Below are 20,520 nucleotides of genomic sequence, written 5' to 3'. Positions count from 1 at the left end.
ACTGACCGGTTGCAAATGATCATTGATCAGGCACTTCCCTTTCATCTATATATATTCTAATACATTAATTATAACATCCAGAAATCAAAAAGGCATGTTCACATTGCCAGCACCATTGCTGTATCAGCAGTATACATGCATGTACCAGTTAAGAACTTTTCTCTGCAGAATCTTGCACCAAAACGAACCAACACATGTTGTATCTAACTATAGTATCAACGGTAATCGGCAGTAAACGGTTTGGAGCCTGAGGCAAGTATCATATTGATTTGCAAGAGGGAACAGAGCAACAGGCTGCCACCGGCATGGCCGCTGCCATTAAGCATCATTGGTGGGATTGAGTGGCTTCCCTCGCCCCATGGTAAATCCTCTCGTGCCATCCGGCATACGAGGACCAGGAGGCGGCTTCAAAGGATGATCAGCAAGGGCGCTGTGATTCGATGGAGGAGTACCGACCGAATGACCGGCATCCCGGCCATGGCCATAGTACTGACCACGGCCGCGCCCTCTTCCTCCACGTCCTCTCCCTCTCCCGTGCCTCCCGCCTTTGTCATGGTAACCATCATCACCCTATGAGATTTATACATACTGTTAGAATATACATATTACTTGATGTTTCTGGAGCACAATAGATGCACGATAATGGTTAGCCAGGAAAGGGTCGTGACAATACCTGATTCTCCTCTGAAATCTGGGAAGCATCCTCTGCTTCATAGTCTTGTGGATGACCAGTTGTTTCAGGGTCATCTTCATCTGCAGCATCCACCTCATCTGCACCTCTTCTTCCTTGACCCATGGCTTGTTTCTGACGACAAACAATGAATACAAATGTTTAACAGTTCAAGAATCTTTGTTGTTTACAAACAAATAAATATGTGTAGGAATGTCAATCTTAATAAGGTAGTCAAACAAATTTTTCTGATAACTATGTTGATAAAATGAAATGACCACCAAAACAAGCGTAGACTTGACATTTACCCATCAGTCAAATATAAAGTAACTAAATCAAGTATGAATGAACCACCCAATATTGTTGGATCAATAAAAATAAATGTTAATGACTTAAGATCTATGATCTTTTGGTGATGACAGATGAAAGATTAATCTGATTTTTTGAAAGCTATTTAATGGTATAAACGATGAAATTAACTACTACTGCAAAGTTAAAAATCTATTGTAGAAAGGCGAGATGATGAACTTCTATATAGAAATTTTTTGCAAAAAAAATGCACCATTTAGCGATTTGGGAAGTGTGTGCGCACAATCTGAGGAAAAGGCTGAGAATAATCTAGGTAAAAGAACTCAGCTGGAAACACAAGTGAAGCATAGAGGATAGTTGTGAATTGCACATGCATTTTATTCACCATAGCCCATGACTACTTCAGATTTTGCACGGACCAAAGAATGGTTAAGGGAAACATGTTCATTGGGTAGGATTCGTTCAAGTACCAGGCAACCAAGCAGTGAGCGAACTCTAATCCCATCTCTCCAGCTTCTTGCACTACTAAATTCAGAAACCTGTACACAACACAACAGAGTTTCTTTTAATGTGTGGATGGCAAGTGCCAAAGCACAACAAAATAAATGTTTCAAAAAAAAAGGGCTAGAGAAGTCAACAAGACATACTGCCTTCTCAGCATCATCAACAGTTTCATACTCCACAAAAGCATGCACCTGCAAGTAACGGAAGAAAAGAAAATGAAATGAAGGTACTGGTGTTGAAACTAAAAGTACCTTCCAACAGTATATTCATTGTTTATCCCTCTGTTCAAGCATGACATTTTGGATGTAAATAAGATCTCCAACATGCAATTTTTGACCATCGCTTTTATGTATGAACTAGGAAGAATATATAAAGCTGCCATACTGTGAATCTATTTTCCATGAGAAATCTAATGTTAACATTTCTACATATCAATCCAAAGAGTGAATGCATTAGCGATCAAGCATTAAGAAATTGGCCTAGATATTCTAGTAAGACGTCAATATTTATGGACAGAGCGAGAACAAGCTTATGCAGTAGTTGCTAATTAACTTTTCACATCCCTTTATAAGTTAGATATACCATGATACATACCTTATTAGCAAACAGCATCTCAATCTTTGATGCTTTGCCGGTAGAAGTTCCAGCAGCATCACCTTGTGGATAGCAGGTACGAATCGATTTCACACTGCAACAGTGCAACATATATAACATCATGTATTCAACAATGCATGTGGCATTTATTTATGCTCAAAGATATGCTTCGATGCATACCTCCCAAAAGCCGAGAAAATCTTCATGAGATTCGGATAGCGATGCTCTTCACGCAAATTTTCAGCAACAACAATGCGTGACTGAGCACACAGATAAGAGAAAATTCAGTACCCTTACATATATAGCGAACAGATTATTTGATATATTAGATTCTGACCTGAACTTCTTCAGCATCCGCCTCAGTAAAGGGCACTCGGCGTCTAACCTTTTTACCATCATCTGAAATAACCTGCACATAGGAAAATCTAGAGTATTAGGATCTTTGCAGAAAATAATAGAAGCAATTCAGAATGAGGGGAAAATGGGAATGGTAGTGTGTCTTGGATTAGGACGGTACAGATTGATGGAAAGATGTGTGTTTCACTTATCCATGAACTTATTGGCGAAAATATAATCCACTTTTAGCAAAGAAAAATATAGTTCCTTTACTGAGCAAAGGTGCAAGACATATCATGCAACTTCAATTAAAAATAAAGGGTGAGCTGTGTCAAGTGTGAACAACAGGATGACCAGAAATATCCAGAAAGAACAATTAAACAAGTTAAGATGTCATTAATGAGAAGCTTACCAGCTCTGCTGACGTACGTAATACTGCAGCTAATGAGGATCTCTCACTAACTAACTCCCGGATCTTCCTAAAAGATGCAACGACAGTCATTGGCACTGTAAAACAAAAAACATGTCATGCCATCAGAAAATATGAGTCAACAGATATCATGTGTAGGCAAGGATGTGATAAATTCATGTACATCACTTAAAAATATGTCGCAATTCAAAAGTATCAACCGCAGTTTGGCAAACAGTAATTGCAAAAAGCAAAGAATTCTAATACTGCAGTGTATGCAGATTCCAATAATGGTACAACAAATGATGCAAACATATTAAAACACTTTAACATAATATTCGTCCATTTCCGATAGTCTTTTACAGCAGAAAATTTCTAAACACCAATGCTAGTGCTCCAGTCAAGCATAATTCAAGTAATATTAATATCAATGTGCACCAATGCATACGAAAGATATCATTCCCATATTAAAGATATCTATATCAGTAGCATATACAATTAAAAATAGCCTAATTTAATTAGCAATACGTAGTACAGTAGTCAACACTCCACAGGAATTTTATCATCATGCATTGTGTTACAAATCTGAAATGATCATCGGCACCAAACATTTAAAGAAAAATACAGACATGAAGGTGGAAAGCAAGTTTGTTCTTGTAGGTTTGTTGAAGTAGAAGAGCTAGTCGGCTGGTGAAAAACCTAAAATTTTGTGGTGGCACTCGTTTTCCAATATGAGAAAACGGAGAGAATGCAATTCTTAATTTAAAAAGGAAAAATGAAGGTGGAAAGCACGATCAGAAAGGCTATTTGAAATTTAACAGTTGAACTCACCAAACCCCTCTGGATCTCTAACCATGAATTTCATCAAATGTTCTGTTGTAGCCAGATTGACATCACTGAAGTAAAATTCCACCTGTCAAGGTTTTAAGATGCAATCAAACCAATAGGCACACAGTAATATAGGTGCAAATCAAGCATCCCATTACAGCTTGGTTATACCAATAAGAAAACAAAAAAAGGAATTAATGAAAGCCAAGTTTAAATATCAAAACTCACTTTCAATGATCAGAGAGAGGGTAAACTAAGAAGAAAGTAAAAGGATACAGAACCAGAATGTAACAACATAAAAGAAGAGAGAATTGTTTTCTCTCACCATTTCTTCCCTTCAGAGAGATGCAAAGAGGGAAAACCATAAAATAGATAGTCATGGAGAGCTTCACTATTTCCACTTTCTAAACCATTATCCTCAAAAAGGAAAACAGTATATCTCCTCCTGGAATTGTGCATGCAGATATTACAAGCTTATTTAATTTCAGCAAAACGACATGATATGATTTTGTCGTTTTTTACACCCTGGTAGCTAATAAATCATATCAAGGCCCGTCGTGTTTGCCAAACAACACGGATGCGCCTATCTTATTATTCCATATTTGCTTGTCCGCAGCCATGAGCCACGTCACTCAACCCAAACCCAACACACACGTAAATGCAGCAGACCGCACCACGGGAAAAGACAGCATGCATCCTTCCCGCCAACCCACCCCCTTTTATTTGGAAAAACTATAAACCCTACAGCGTTCTCCAAGAAAAGAAATGCATAATTACATTTTCTAAAAATAGCATTTCAACATATACTCCATGTTTTCTCCCCTTAGATTCCTCCTTAGCCCTACTAAGCTACACTGACAGCCTCAGTGCCAGTGTCTGTAAAGTAAGATTTGTATCCTCACAGCAGTTCAGAAATACAAGAATAAGCAAACATATAATAGACAAACAATAAGAGGAACACTTAAGTGAGTCATACATGAATCGAATTTAAGGAACAAATACCTGTTGTGAATACATATCTGGAACTAAAGATCAAATTTGCAAACAGATAACAGATGTGTAAAGTCACACTGATTCCATCTATCGTTCCACTTGCAATCCCAAGGTTAATCTACAGTTACGATATGCTCGTGTTGCCCCATAGACGAGAAGAACCAATCCAAATCTATTACTTTGGTCAAAAGATCAAGCTTTATCGCAGGGAACTTGAGATTCCACACCAACCCACGCTGATAATCCGCACCAACAGCATGGGAAGAAGGCGCTAAACGCATCCGAGGACGCATCAACCGAGAGCGAAACAAGAGAAAAGCTACCTGCTTGACGACCCGACGCGCCACATCCTCCGGGAGCCCCCCTTCCCCGACCGCCGCGGTGTCCCCCCCCTCCTCCCCGTAGTGGTTCCAGTGCTGCTGATGCTGGTGGTGCGGGTGCGGGTGCTGCTGGTGGTGGTGGTGCGGCTGGTAGTGCTGCTGCGGGTGGTGGTGGTACGCCCCGCGGTGCTGGCGGCGGGGGTTGGCGTGATGATGCTGGGGCTGGTGCTGGGCGGCGGCGGATCGGGGGGTGAACTCCGGCGCGGCGGCGTTGAGGCGGCCGGCGGAGGAGGCGGTGGCGTCCGGGGCAGCATCATCTTGCGCCATGGATGGAGAGAGGAGGGAAGGGAAGAGGAGAGGAGAATTAGGGGTTTCGCTCCTCCCTTGGATTTGCTTTGGAAGAGGAGAAGGGGGAACGGGGTGAGCGAGAGAGAGGAGGAGACGGGTCGGCCAAGAACAGCAAGGCTACGTGTACTCTACTACCAACAGAGCGACTTGGGCCGGAAAGCCCAGCAGATTCCGGCCTGTTTCTGTTTCTGTTTCCTAGGTTTTTTTTTCCCTCAGTTACCCAGCCCTGATTTCCATTTTTATATATATGCAGTTAGTGCTAGTAATTTTTGTCAGTTTTTTTCGTAGGATTATTAGAGCACTTCTTGCTCTAAATTTCTTGTTAGTTTTTTTTTTGAAAAAAATTTCTTATCCATATATAATCAGGTAGATAGTTTATGGCAATAATCTGTTTGGATGGCTAGGAAGGTTGAATGTGAATCTGAGTGTGTTTGGTTATACATACAGAACCTAATCTGGTATTTGTAATTTGCTTCGTTGAATTTTAGAACTAACTTATAGATCAACTACCCGGCTTTGATAAAGGCATGTATGGCTTCTACCAATTAACATGCGTGTTTGTGATATAATAGAGATATAACAATGGAAATTGCTATGCGTACGAAGGTTACGTATGACTAAATGGATCAACGACTATAATGTCACTCCTTTAATTGATTGATGGTTGCATGCTTTTAGTCGTACGCAAATCTACGTATAGCAGTGTTGTATAAGAATATACTAGAGATGTGAAAACACAACTGAAATATTATTGAAGTGTTTTGTAACAATATTCCAAGATTTGGAACCGATGGATGATGTACGCACGGATGCCCAAAACAAGCTATACGTAGTAGTGATAGTGAACGTGGTACGACGCCTGAGTGATTTACTCCGGTGGTTTGGAATTGTTAATGACAAGCCCAACCCAAATGTCATGGATGCAGTCATCATCACGGTGCATGCGAGGTGAAGTGTAGGTCTCTGCGTTGTTAAGCTTTCAACGGAAAGAAATCTGCAGATCATGTTCAGTCTTAAATTCTCACCAATTACAGATCATGTGCTTTGGGGCACCAAGTCAGCAGGCTGTACATGATCCATGCCGATGCCTTACCGCTGCTAGCGGTTGTAGGCTCTTCAGGTTTTAATGATGATTTTGGTGTCCAATACTCCTACTGTATCATTTTCTAGGAAGGTTTCTAGACATGGCGCCTAATTCATAGATGATGGATTGCTGATGCCCATGCCAGATTGTTTTTGCAGTTTAAACGAACCAGATTGTTGTTAATTCAGATTTCAGATAAGTAGCACTCGCATGGAAGGATCCCTCGAAATTCGGGTGCTCAATGATCTAGGAAATGTTCAACTCCAGAGGTATATATTGACCTCCTCATTGATATATTCGCTGTTTCAGACTTTCAGTCCTCTTGTTCACTGCACATTTTGCAAATGCCAAATTCAAGTTTCAGTGAACATTCAACTGTTCATGATAATGTGGAGCACGTATCTTGTTCACCTACAGGATGGAAAGAAAAGGGAAACTTTTCTAGCTCATCGAGCAACAAGATCCAGCAGACATGGCCCCAAGGTCTGTGACAGCAAAATATTCTCTTTTTCTTTATCTACTACAGTCTACAAATCGTACTGTGTTGCTTTCACTATTGACTGTTTCGTTTGCAACAACAAAACAATTTTAGCAGATGTGCATTCACCTACACAAGGCCACAGCTTCAGGAACACCAGGAACATACGCAGCAGACACGGTGAGGTTTCTCCAGTTATTGGCAGTTCAGTTAACTTGCTTTGTTTTGGCAGCAAGGTGTCTTCAGTTAATATAGCCACACCTTGCTCCGGAAAAGATTTCCATGTCAATTTCATTTCTTGTTGTAGCCTCAGGTAAAACAGGCACTCTCATGTACAGGGATTCATTCCATCATCATTTGATTGCTATCCTATAGTGCATACATTTTCTTACTGTTGAGTACCTCTGGTTCTGAATCAACTGTTTGGGACCATGAGCGGGATTGGTTTGAAGAGGCCTTCTTGATCTTCCTCTCATCCATTCTATGAGCAATGATACAGTAGCACATGGAGCCAAGAGTTGTAAGCATGATCACTGCGCCAATTGCCATTGTGCACCAAGCTAGCCACCAGTCATCATGCCCGACGACAACATAGGTTAGCGCTATGAAGGCCACCGAGATAAAGAGGCATGCAAGCCACATCAACTTGTTCATCACAAAGACCATCCTTCTCTTGGCTTTCTGCTCAACAACAATTAGCGATGTCTGGACGACAACAACAGCAAGTGAGATGAAGAGAGCCAAGGCATCAAACACCAGAAATACCAGGAAGGCCGGGTTGCTTGCTACATATGCCTGCCCCAACGACATGCCTGGAGGTGCCTGACTCATATCTTCCAGAAAATTACCAGGAACAGTGAATATGGCAGCAAAGGCGACGGTAGCAATAAGCACTGCAACCACAGTATTGGAGTTGATTGCATTGTTTAGACCACCAATGTGGAGTTTTTCGAGTCTCTTTTTTATTTTCTGGACTTGCATCTTGGTCTGACGTGTTTGCTTGATCTGAGACTGCACATCATGTCTAATATCACTAACTGTTTGCTTAAGTTGCTTCGCTGGATTGGGTGGATGTACTTGCTCTTTTGCAGTTACTCCACCTGCCTCTCTCAAGATGTTAACAAGTTCTTCATTGTTGAGTTGTTCAGCAATTGCAAAAGCAGTGTGCCCTGATCTGTTAACTGCATTTACGTCAATTCCCTCAACTGATAGTAGTGTCTGCACTATCTGTAAGGAATTCCACATATATCAGTCATAGTAATAAAAAATAGATAGAAGTGTGGAGTTGTAAAAATGTGCTGCATACACACGGTTTTAAATAGAGAATAAAATTCTTGCCAAGACTATTTGACTTGGGTTTCTACATTATAGCCATTCTAGTCAAATAAAGGTATCCTACAGGAAAGATAATGATAATTATTGTTCTCAAAATACTGGCATAATTAAACTAAGAGTAAGCCAAGTTACCAAATAATTTGGAAAACAATAGTTATTTAAAAGAGATTGACCAAAAGAATATAGCCACAAGGAGGTAAAAGGAAAAAAAAGATAATTCATGGTATACGATCACCTACAACAATATTGGCTTTCCGTGTTGCAACATGCAATGGTCTGTTTCCCTTGTTGTCTTCCAGATGAATAACTGAGATATCAGGCTTCAACAACTCGATAACAATTTCAGCATTCTGTCCCTTTGAAGCCATATGCAATGCTGTCTGCCCCTTCTTGTCAGTTCTTAAACCAATCCCTGGATCCTTATCTAGTAATGATTTAACAATTTCCACATGGCCCAGTCTTGCGGCTGAATGCAGAACTGTCTTCCCATTGTTTCTTGCAATTCTAGCAAGGTTAGCATCAGATTCCAGTAGGAGATTAACAATATCAGTATGACCCAGATGGGCAGCAGTGTCCAAAGCTGTAGCATTTACAGAATTTGTTGTCATTGCAAGAGCAGGAAAAGTCTGCAATAGCTCCTTCAGAACTTCTGCAATATCAAGAAACGAGAGAAAAGTATAAGTCAGAAATGTGTTGTTTCTTCTTTAGCAAAATATTCTACTAAACCATATCTCGCACAAATCATTGTAGTCATGACTTATGGCTGTGTTTGCTGGCTATCAGATAGAACTAAATTATTAAAAAGAGTAAATTTCATAAAACTACAGATAGTTGGATCAAACTATCACAAAATTACAGATTTAAAACCATTTTTTTTTCACAAAACTACAGATTTAAGGCATTGTATCACAAAACTACAGAGTTAAGACATTGTATCACAAAGCTACAGATTTAACATCAATTTTAATACAAAACTATAACTTTTGCAACTTAAAATAGATAATAGTGAAACTCTAAAACCTGTAGTTCTTTGATAATTTCACCACTAAATCTGTATTTTTGTGATACAAGACTTTAAATCTGTGTTTCTATGAGAAATTTGTTGTTAAATCTATAGTTTTGTGATACATAACCTTAAATCCATAGTTTTGTGAAATTTACTCATATTAAAACAACATGAATTTCAGTCTTTCACAAGTAGAAAACATAATGAGATCATAAAACTAAAACTAATAACAGTTGCCTAGATCCAGCATGCGCGAAAGGAATGCTACCATTTTTCCTATGTATATACATTCCTAAATATTCTTAAATAAAGCATTCAATGTCGATCACATCATGAAAGCTTCTTTGGGCAGAGAATTTGTCAACCCTCACTAAACAAGACCACAATGTTTAACTCAACTTGCGTATTGCCTCCAAGAGAAAAATAAAGTATTTGCTGGAGATTGGAGTCTAAATCAAACCAGATGCGAGATATGCACTAGTTTCAGCCATTATGAAAAAAGAGAAAGTATCCACACACGTTGTGAAGAAAAGAATTAAACAGACCAATCTTTTAGCAAGCACTTGTATATTTCTAAAAGTCAAATCGGACAAATTCAGCATAGGATTTTCAAAGCCTACACAATGACAAATATAAATTAAATTAAGTAAATGCAAAATCCTAGCAATACCATAAACCTCTAATCATCAGTTCATTGACTTAGCATATTGATAAACCTATAATCATCAGCTCATTGACTTGGCAGGTTGAAATCGAAGTCACTGATGAATAATCATATGGACCAGGTTCTGAACTTCTGATAATGAACAAGAAAGAACTGACCTAGATGACCCTGCTTCGCCGCAATATGGAATGCGTCGAAGCTGTTGTTCGCCTTGATGCCGGCCGTCTGCACATCGGACACCTTCAAGATCTCGCGCACCACCTCGGTGTGCCCCTTCTCGGCGGCGACGTACAGTGGCGTCTCGCCGTCGTTGTTCTGCTGGGCGGCCCGCTCCGCCGCCACCTCCGGGTCGAACTCGGCGATGATCCTCTGCGCGCCGGCGGCGTTGCCGGACCTCGCCGCGAGGTGGAGCGGCGTGTCGCCGCGCTTCCCAGGGCTGTCCCTGTGCCTCCTGAAGTTGTCCATGGACATCATCTTGAAGCTCTTCTGCTTCTCCATCCCCCTGAAGCTCTTGAGCTTCTCCAGCGCGCCCAATCGGAAGCTCGTTTGCCTCTCCATGTCCAAATCGAAGAACCAACCAGACAGAATCGATTAGATTCCTCAAACCGCAGAGTCCAGGTAGCCTCCTGTCTAGGCGAATTTCTGCGACTCCTGTTGCTTTTGTTGGTGGGGAGAAATCAAAAGCACTCAAGATTGCAACTTGTAGAGAAAGCGCGGAGCTTGCTACTGCAATCCAAGAAAGCTCAGAAATTTGACAGAAGATATCTTCGGTGGCTGCAACCAGGCCAAGATTCGCGCAACCGCTTGGAGAAACCGGAATGGGAGCCTCTGGAACTTTGCCCAGCAATCAAAATCATTGGGCCATGAACAGAGGCCTAAAAAAGCAGCATTTTTACCAGATGTTAGAACACAGTAATCCTATCGAAGAACATCTCGAAGAACCAAAAGTGAAGAGGTGAACTCCAAATCAACAACTAAAAGGACAAGGAAGAACATGATTCTTACAAATTGTATCCCCTCTCAGAACGATGGCAAGGCAAGAACCAATCAGCCAAGGTGATTGATTCTAGACCTTCCAATCAGCCAAGAAAAAGAAGGGAAGCAAAGGTCCTTCCTAGTGGGAATCTTGGACCCCTCCTAGCTTTGATTTCTTCGTCTTCTTCTTCTTTGGCCCCTCTCACTATCCAATTTGGAGCTCACTTTGAGGATACTCCCCTGCTTGGCTTCTCAGCACAACTGCTCAAGGACAAGTATGCCGCCCAGCAGCAGCCCAAGTTGGTAGAGTTTGGTCCCTGGTTTTTCTTTTCTCTTCTTTTTTGTGGGGAAAAAATAAATTAATGAGTCATAAATAATTGTACAGATTGCCAGACAATTGTTGCTATTTTCAGTGACTGCTCTCTTTTTTGTTTGAGTGGTAGCTCTATCATTAATTCAATCAGGGGGCAATAAATTACATGTACTAGGTGAGAAAATATCTCTTTTTTTCCATATTCTTCGTAAGAATAATTTTTTTTCATCCTGCATCTATTTAGCTAACTACTCATTTTGTTCTGTGGTGGCTCTATGATTTGTTCAATCAAGGACATTAGATGGCACCAACTAAGTGAGCAAATGGACGAATTTTATATATTATTTATGTTTTACACTGTCCATTTACCTCAAATGTAGAATATCCCAGCAAAATTTTAAAATTTAGGAAACATATAACACTGCCTTTTTCATAAATACTTCTCGATTAAGGGCGAAATAATAGAATGGCACAGATGCCAGTTGCTACAACAATATACGATCGCTGGTTAATTCTGCGTTTGCTAAGTTGCATGCATGGTAAACATCTAGCATCACTCTATAAATCATGGGATTACAAACGCATTCCCTCAAAACCTAACTATGATATAAAATAAGACATAAGCATTTCTAAATAGTTTACCAAAAACTAAGATTAAACCATAAGTTTTTTTTTCAACTCAATGTTTATTTTAAAATTGCTTAGATTTTCTTTTGAAGCACCTAATTGATCTTTGGATAATTGTGAATCCCCACGTAAATACTTATATTATGATATCCAATATGAATTCGATAAATGACTATGAGGTCATCTACGGCATATTTATAAACAAAAATAATTTATAAATAAAAATTTTATATACGTGTTCACAACAAACTAAAAAACGAGCCTAAAAATAAACTATAATAAAAAAACTTTAAAATTAAGGTTAAAAATTCAAATTTTGACTTATAAGCATGAGCAGAAGATGAAAGATGGGGTGTTATATGTTGGATCAAAAGTTTAGTTCACAATATAGTTATGCTTACAAGAAAATATCTGATGAAATATGTATTTCTCTCTGTTTGCAAGAATATTTTTGCTCTGCTTTATCTCTTTGTGCTTGTTTTTACAATTTGGTGGTACTCTCGCCATAGTGGAGTTGGTTAGTTCTCTCCTTTATCTCTTTACTTTCACAACAGTTTCTCCCCCTTTTTTTATGGTCCAAAGGAGAGCCATGGAGACCATCAAAATCACTGGTTAGAGTGAAAGCAGATAAACAAAATTTGCTTTTTTTAAAACAAAAAAAAAGAATCAGATGTCCATACATTACACGTGGATGGTGTCGACGTTTTGGTTTCTGCCTTATTCAGGCCCCACCTGTCTGGTATATGTGGCACTGTCTTCTTTGATGAACGTGTATCTGTTGCCATGTGTGGGCTCCTGCAGCCGAAAGCCTCCAAAAGCATAATCACTTGAGAGTAGAAAAGAACATGGCCATCTAATCTCCTTTTTAGGGTGAAATAATACAAACATGCATGTGGCCGTCCTGTCTCCTTTTTCATTAAATGATAAATATCAGAAAAAAATAGTTTTTTTTTCCTAAAGAAGACTATAGTATCTCCTCTAATATTTTTTTCCAATAAAGTTGTGTAAATTACGGAGTAATAGTTTGATGTGGTGTATTTGTATAAGCACACGCAAGTTTATAGTCTGGCAATCATGGAAGCGACGAGTTCACTTGCATTGTAAGTTCAGCAAGCAAGTTGCAATGTGGTTAGAGTATATGATCCTCCTTTCCCTGGTAGATTTCAACGCTTCGCTAACGTTCACATGAAATTCACTGAAATTTTCACGTTCAAAACATGCCTCTGTCCAGCGAACAAAATAAGAATGCATGGTTTGGTTAGAGGACAGTAACAAGCATGCATATACAAGCAGAAGATATCTCTGAATTTTAGCATTTTTTTCAAAAAAAAATAAAGAAGAAGATAATTTCAGATCTCACAAAGGACACTAAGTGCAGGAAATAGATATTGCAACAGACAAATGAACAAATTAATCTTGAATTGAAAGAAGCTGGAGTATATATGTTGGCTAGAGTGATCATGTCCCAATGCAAGAGAGGAATATACAATAATTATGGTTAGATCGATAGACATCTGGTGATCATGCTGGTTGCATCATGTGGTGATGTTCCCTGTGTGCAGAGCACCTAACCGGGCCATACATACCTCCCCTTCATCCAGTAATAATAATCCATTGGTGCGGCTAGCTAGAATTAGATTAGCAAGCACCTAATGCCACTCTCTGCATTAATTGTTTAGTTAATTAAGCACGTAGCCAAGGCCATCGTCAACACGACAATGACCGTATGTATGATACTAGTACTAGTAGTACAGTGCTGGGAGAAATGCCACGAGCAGTTTAATCAGTTTGCACACGTGGGTCCTGACGAGCTAATAGTGTTTTGTTTTTCGCCCAGTTGCGTGATATTTGTAGCAGACGTCAAGGATTAATTAAGATTGGAGCGTATCAGTGAGCTATGTATCTTGCGATGAAATTACGTTGTTAACTACTACAGCTAGCAGCACTGGAGAAATAAAAACGCACACTTGTTACTTGTACCCAATATACACACTGCTAGAAACAACGTTACTAACAGGCATCTCTGTCGGGTGGACTGAGTGAATCGTTAGCGATGCAGATGGATCTTCCACAACTACAATACAGATGGATCCTCACTCGCTCTAGCCTATGAGCTCACGTGTCAGTAGCAGTACTGCAACACAAAAGATATGTATTCGTAGCAATATGCATGAAGAACTTGCTCGATCTCCTCTATCGAAGAGATGAGGAGAATGACATATTTATAAATAAATAATAATACGTGAATACTGTTTAATATATATTCTTAACTATTTAAAAGCAAATGTCAAAAATAAAGAACGATGAAATAACTCTAAAATTAATCTCAAATTTAAAATTTATATTTTACTACCTCCATCTTAAAATAAGGTCATTTTTTATCCTAAAATAAGTTAATTTTTTTAGTAATCATTGCATTAGAGTTTCTTAAAGAATAAATGTATTGAGAATAGATGAAGTAGATGATAATTGTATTGAGATTTGACAAAGTGAAGAAAATTTTAGTTTTTTAGCTTTGTATTGATAGGTGTGAGATGAGTGAAAAAAATCATTTTAAGACACAGGAAGTATCTTATAAGCTAAGCCCAGTCTCAGTGGAGGTTTCGTTTGGGTTTCAAACCCATAAATAATATGCCAAATATGCAAACATGGTGGTGTGACATATAATTAATGATGATAGAGATGATTTGAGTTTATGTGAATAAAACTTGCTTTACATAGCCAACTAGGCTATGAAATTGGATTGAAATATTAGTAATTTGTTTCATCATTATACATTTAATCATCTTCTATTTGTCACGTGGATGTAGAATTTAAGTGATATGTTAGCATATGAAACCGTGAAGTTAAATTTTATTAAGAATCATTGTTTCATACATTCTATTTAAACATGTCCAGACGATTTGGTATTATATTAAAACTGCACGGTAAAACCTTGTACTGTCTAATCATAAGCGAAAAGACGAGTACAAGGATGTGGGCCATCGGCTGCTAATAGTAGAGTGAGGAACTCAATCAAGCTGCAAGTGTAAGATGTAACAGTTCATCCGTGGCCAGATGTATCGATCGAGCTGTGTCCACCGTCAGTTCCTTGCATGGAACAGACAGTGTCTGATTGCTGGTGCCCCGCCGGCCAAGCTTGACTTACCGGGGTTGGTCAATTCAGCACGACTCTCACACGCACGGTGGTGCCTAGTGTACTGGCCGGCGCCTGCACGGGTGCTCTCCCTGCATCTGGTCGCATGGTCGTTGTGTTCGCGACAGCTAATCTGAGCTGATTTCTTCGATTTTTGCGCGTGTTTTTTAAACCGTCAAACGGTATGTTTTTAAACCAAATTATATGTAAGTTGCTAAAAAAACAGATTACTCTAATTCTTTTTCAAGTTCATAATAATTAATACTCATGCAAGGTATTTTCTCGTTTTGGGTCTCCAACAGCATTGGGGGGAGAATTGATCAGCTTTTTTTGCGAACTGTTGCAAAGCCGTGTTCATCCTGACAATAGGGAAGAATTGATCCGCCTTTTCTTAGCACCTGACACTGTCTTTTTCTCCTATTTATTTTTATAGGTCTAAATTTAAATTTTCAACCTTAAATTTGATATTGATTTTAGGGGTTTTTTACTAAAATATGTTTTTCATCTTGACTTTTAAATCACTAAGAATATATATATATAACTTATTTATAAATTTATTTTCTATTTGTAAATAGAACGTTTGGCTTTTTATGAAAAAAAAATCAAACCATCGGCCCACGACACGGTGAGAAGAAGAAAAGATAAGAGGATAATGTAATTGTTCTACGCACGAATCTTACACCTACCACAATCCTACCCATCCAAAAGTTGGATTGTTTCTGTTAAATGCCCAATGCACAGACGTCTTTTGCGCATCCCAGTTGATGCAACGAAAGTACTGTACATTGCTTAATTGCGTGGTCGCTGATCGATCACCTGCTGAGGACTGCCTGTTGCTAGTCAAGGTGAATTTCTCCTCGTTCGATCGTCAGAACGATCTCACATCGGGAAAACGACCTGTCGAATGACGATCAGGGTTTACCCCATCGCACGGTAACCACTCCACCGTTGATGGGCGGTAGCCATAACCCCACTAAACTTAAAATAAAATATAAAAATAATTTAAAATTTCGATCAAATTTAACGTGAGTTTGCACTATTCCGTTAGTTTATTGTGCGGTAAACCGTTTGGGGTGGTAAAAGTACGAGTACCCACCGTAACCTAAATTGGGATGTCATGTCTATCCAATTAGACTAGTGTTGTTCGGTTCGTGTCGGGCAGCTGCTTCATTTTATCTTTTTATTTTTGTTTATGTTTGTATTTAAAAATTTAAAGTTTTAATTTTAAATTTAGAGTTGATTTTAGAGTTTTTCATCAAAGTTTTTTTTTTCAGCCATCGTCTTCTAGATCGCTAACTTCACTTCAACAACGGGGTTAAGCAACAGTGCAAGTCAAACAATGAGTCAACTTGGTAGGCCACCAATCAACAACCATCCAAACGGCCTAAAATCCATTAACCAACACCTGATAGCATGCATGCATAAAACTAACTCACTTCTATTTAAACACGTGTAACCATCCTCACATACTAAAATATACTCCTACATGTGCTCATACAGCATACAGCATTTACTCCATTCCGTATTTCAAGAGATAAACCCGACGACGGTTTGTCCATTAGTTTTATTTAAAAATTAAATAATTTTAATGTCCATTTCTCGATGTAAGACTTGCTAGTATTAAATGTATTCAAATAGATGTTATAACTAATTGTATATAAAACAGAGGAGTGTCATTTATTTTGTTGTGATTGATTATATTAAATATATTTTAATTATAAGTTACATCTTCAAAAGTTTATGCCAATATTTTAACAAAATAAATAGTCAAATATATGACAGAACATTAACAATGTCATGTATTTAAAATATGAATGGGGTAATTAGCCTATTGCAAGACGAAGACCAACGACTCCCATAAAACAACTTGAAAGCGATCGAGCGACTTGGATTACTGAGAGTGAGAGCTGAACAAAAACAATTCAGTCAATGGCGTGGACCGGACCATACGATCGAGTTCTAAGCACAATTCGCCTCCTCCATCCATCCATCACCACCATGCATGCCTAACTAACTAACTAAGCTATGAACAAATCACATCGTGAGCATCTAAGCTAGCACAAGCAGCTAAGCAGCTAGCGGCCAATAATTACACTGGAATTCCACTGCTTCTTTCCAATTCCTCCCTGGGCTTGGATGGAAGCTTCGGTGCTGATCTGCTGATAGAGTAGCAGTGTAGAACGCGAAGCACATGGGAATTGAACAGATGTGGACATGGGTTTGTGTTAGGCATGAACACAGTCACACAGACAAATTAGATATTCGACGGCTACTGTTTCATGGACTTGTTTAGTTTATTTTACAACATCTTTTCTTTTTCATTTTATTTGCTTTCCATTTCTCCTTTCGAGATAAAAATGTTTTCGTGTTAAAAGTTAAGTGTTGTGCAGGCCAGGGGTGGATTTAACATGGGGCAGCGGATGCTCGAGCCCTCGCTACCCCCGTTAAAACTATTGGAGTCCTCACAAAAACCCCCATAAAATTTTATGGCAAAAATAGAAGGGGCTAAAACTATATTTAATATGTTTATATTCTCTAATCTCGCTAGCTAGATCCGCTACTGTATGCGGCTATTTATATATGGTGACAAAAAATCTGATAATACCAACATCATTTTGACAGGGCAGAGACATGAAGAAGACGTTGCTGGATTTACGAAAAAAAATGAAAATACGAGATAACTAGTGCAGAAGCATTACAACTCTGCAATGCGTCGTAACGCCGGACTTCCATGGTCCGTGGGCTTATGGCGCTTTTGACGGCCCATGTGACTCGTGGGCTGTGTGCCTGTGTGGCCCAAGCAGGAGCAAAATCACAGCTTCTATATATCTCGTTTTTTACGCGCACGCTTTCCGAACTGTTAAACGGTGTATATCTTGCAAAATTTTTCTATAGGAAAGTTATTTTAAAAAACCATATTAATCTATTTTATATTTTTTAATAATTAATAATTAATTAATCATATACTAATCTATTACTACGTTTTCCGTACCGGGGTAAGTTAACTTACCCATGTACCAATGAACGCGCGGCCTATATGCATTCAGTTGTTTCATCGTCTGATAATAATCACAAGCATCTCCTGGAATTTTGCCACGGATGGGATGTGGCCAATTCGCTATGTATGGATGGATTACCTCAGGAAATCATGGATGTTCAGACTTCAGAGTTCGGATTATGGGTCAGTTAAGTTTGCACGTACAGGGCAGGAGTTCTCTTCAGATGTTCAGATATATGAAGCCAAATTGTTTTGAAGTTTTTCATAATAAATTGCATGGAGTTTGACCCAAAAAGGTGCATGAGGAGTCCTTGAGGAGCAGAATCCTCTTTACTTGTGCAGCATTTGATGAAGAAGCAAAACGAAGAATTGAGATAAATGGAGGAACAATCACTTTATTATTACAATGTAAATTGGGTATCAAATACATGTGATACAATGGCACTGCAGCAGCTGCCATGTTTGCAATAAACACAACCTGAAACCTGAACACAATCAAAGTAAATAAAGCAAATAATACATCACTTGGCGGTGGCGCCGTACTTGGCGACGAAGGCGGCGATGTTGGCGTCGGAGCTGCCACCTTCGCTCACGGCGTCCTTGGCCATCTCGCGCCACTTGCCGGCGTTCCTCCGGTACTCCTCCCGCTCCATCACCTCCCTCACGCACCGCTCCACCTCGCCTCTCTCCACCAAGCCGTCGACGACGCCGCCGCCGCCGCTCCGCCGCGCGCGCACGCCGACGCGCCAGATGTCGGCGATGTACTTGGCGTTCATCGTCTGGTCCGACCACCGCGGCACGGCCACCATCGGCACGCCGGCGCTGATCGCCTCCGTCGTCGAGTTCCACCCGCAGTGCGTCACGAAGCACCCCACGGCAGGGTGGGCGAGCACCTCCAGCTGCGGGCTCCACGGCACCACGAGCCCACGTCCCCGCCCGCCCGCCGCCGCCAGCTTGACCGCGAAGTCGCCGGGGATCTTGGCCGCCTCGGAAGCGCGCACCACCCAGAGGAACGGCCTGCCGGTGGCGAGGAGGCCCTCGGCCACCTCGGCCATCTGCTCCGGGCTGGCCTTGGCCACGCTGCCGAACGCCGCGTACACGACGGAGCGCGCCGGGTGGGCGTCCAGCCACGCGGTGGTGGCCGGCGACGGCGAGTGGAGGTGGCAGCCGTACGACGTGTCGTCCGGGATGCGGGTGTCGAGGTACGCCGACGGCACGGTCGGCCCGATCGTCTTGGCGCCCCACGTCGACGCCAAGTGCTCCGCTTCCTGCCACGCCATGCATGATATGCATGAACGCATGCACAGTATGAAAAAAAAAGAAGAATATTTTTCCACGATTATTTCCTCTTTTGTACAAAGCAGGTCATGTCGGGTTACTATGTTTGTACATAGGTTAGCTTACCGGCGGCTCCAGGTCGGAGAATGAGTTGACGAGCACGTCGTCGGCGTCGCCGATGCCATCGAACTGCTGCTTCACCAGCATGTCCTGATAGCCGTGCCCGTCGGCCGGGTTCACCATGAACGTCGGGAGATCGCCGGCCTCGAGGCCGGCGGGAAGCCCGGGCAGTTCGCCGGGCGCCTCCCTGACGGGGAGCTTCACCGTGCCGGACCAGGCGTGCCCGTACGCGATGTTGACGGCGCACGCCTGCGTCAGGAACGCGGCGCACGCGGCGCCGTGCCGGCGCGCCACGCCGCGCGCCCAGGGCAGGAACGAGTCGTACACCACCACGTGCACCGGCCGGCCGCGCGCCGCCTCGGCGCAGAGCAGCTCGGCGAGCGTGCGCGACCCGGCGGTCTCCAGGCGCGCCAGGTAGGCGCGCGCGTCGCCGGCCTCGTCGTAGCCGGCGTGGTCGCAGCCGTCGGAGATGGCGGCGAGGTGGACGGAGCCCCCCGGCGACGACGGCGCGGCGGTGGCGAGCACGAAGCGGGTGACGGCGAGCGTGGAGCGGACGCCGCGGCGGGCGGCGAGGCGCTTGCCGAACTGGAGCAGCGGGTTGATGTGGCCCTGCGTCGGGTACGCCACCAGGAGCACGTGCGTGGTGTGGTCTCCAACTTCAATCGCCGCCGGCGCCATTGCTGGCGATCGTGCTAGCTTGTCCGCGGTGTGTCTCTTGCTCGTAGTGCAGCTCCAGCTTGCTGTGGCGGCAATGGCGTCGCCCACTTATATTGTGTGAAGGGAAGGAGGAGAATCGAGTGCCATGACCTGTTCATGTCCTGGATGTCGCAGAATCGAGTGCGTTTGTGCAGGCAGGAGGCAGCTGACATTCACACGAGGCCGCCGTGGCAGCGAGCTTTGGTTAGCTTAACCGAGACTCCAAGGAGCTTGGCCAAGTGTAACCGTGTACTTCATCCGTCCAAAAAAAAACAATTTTTTGGTTTCTGTGTCCAGCGTTTGATCATTCGTTTTATTTAAAAAATTTTTAGAAAATTATAAAAAATTAGTCACACGTAAAGTACTATTCATGATTTATCATCTAATAAAAATAAAAATATTAATCGTAATTTTTTTCTCAAATAAGACGAAGAGTCAAACATTGTAGTTAAAAAATAAAAAATTAATTTATTTTGGAACGGAGAGAGTAATGTTAATG

General features: G+C 41.4%; 3 protein-coding genes across 3 annotated transcripts; all 3 read right to left on the bottom strand.

The window, feature by feature from the left end:
- Positions 1 to 5: 5 nt before the first annotated feature.
- On the bottom strand, positions 6 to 5,395 carry LOC102718202 (la-related protein 6B-like). Its single transcript, XM_006660283.3, has 10 exons — positions 4,967 to 5,395; positions 3,654 to 3,735; positions 2,826 to 2,920; positions 2,415 to 2,486; positions 2,258 to 2,337; positions 2,078 to 2,171; positions 1,627 to 1,674; positions 1,450 to 1,518; positions 674 to 805; positions 6 to 570 (listed from the first exon to the last, which is right to left on the bottom strand). Exons 1-10 carry the CDS (start codon positions 5,288 to 5,290, stop codon positions 319 to 321), a joined length of 1,248 nt encoding a protein of 415 aa, XP_006660346.1. The 5' UTR covers positions 5,291 to 5,395; the 3' UTR covers positions 6 to 318.
- A 727-nt stretch (positions 5,396 to 6,122) lies between these two features.
- LOC102708824 (ankyrin repeat-containing protein At5g02620-like) lies at positions 6,123 to 11,180 on the bottom strand. Its single transcript, XM_006659587.3, has 4 exons — positions 10,884 to 11,180; positions 10,037 to 10,753; positions 8,448 to 8,857; positions 6,123 to 8,100 (listed from the first exon to the last, which is right to left on the bottom strand). Exons 2-4 carry the CDS (start codon positions 10,434 to 10,436, stop codon positions 7,243 to 7,245), a joined length of 1,668 nt encoding a protein of 555 aa, XP_006659650.1. The 5' UTR covers positions 10,437 to 10,753; positions 10,884 to 11,180; the 3' UTR covers positions 6,123 to 7,242.
- A 7,132-nt stretch (positions 11,181 to 18,312) lies between these two features.
- On the bottom strand, positions 18,313 to 20,184 carry LOC102717922 (UDP-glycosyltransferase 79-like). The gene is made up of 2 exons (XM_040527089.1): positions 19,332 to 20,184; positions 18,313 to 19,195 (listed from the first exon to the last, which is right to left on the bottom strand). Exons 1-2 carry the CDS (start codon positions 20,001 to 20,003, stop codon positions 18,449 to 18,451), a joined length of 1,419 nt encoding a protein of 472 aa, XP_040383023.1. The 5' UTR covers positions 20,004 to 20,184; the 3' UTR covers positions 18,313 to 18,448.
- Positions 20,185 to 20,520: the final 336 nt, after the last annotated feature.

This window comes from Oryza brachyantha, chromosome 8, assembly GCF_000231095.2.
Source record: "Oryza brachyantha chromosome 8, ObraRS2, whole genome shotgun sequence".
NCBI lineage: Eukaryota > Viridiplantae > Streptophyta > Magnoliopsida > Poales > Poaceae > Oryza > Oryza brachyantha.
Note: the sequence above shows the minus strand (reverse complement) of the source record. Positions and strands in the feature narration are given on the sequence as shown.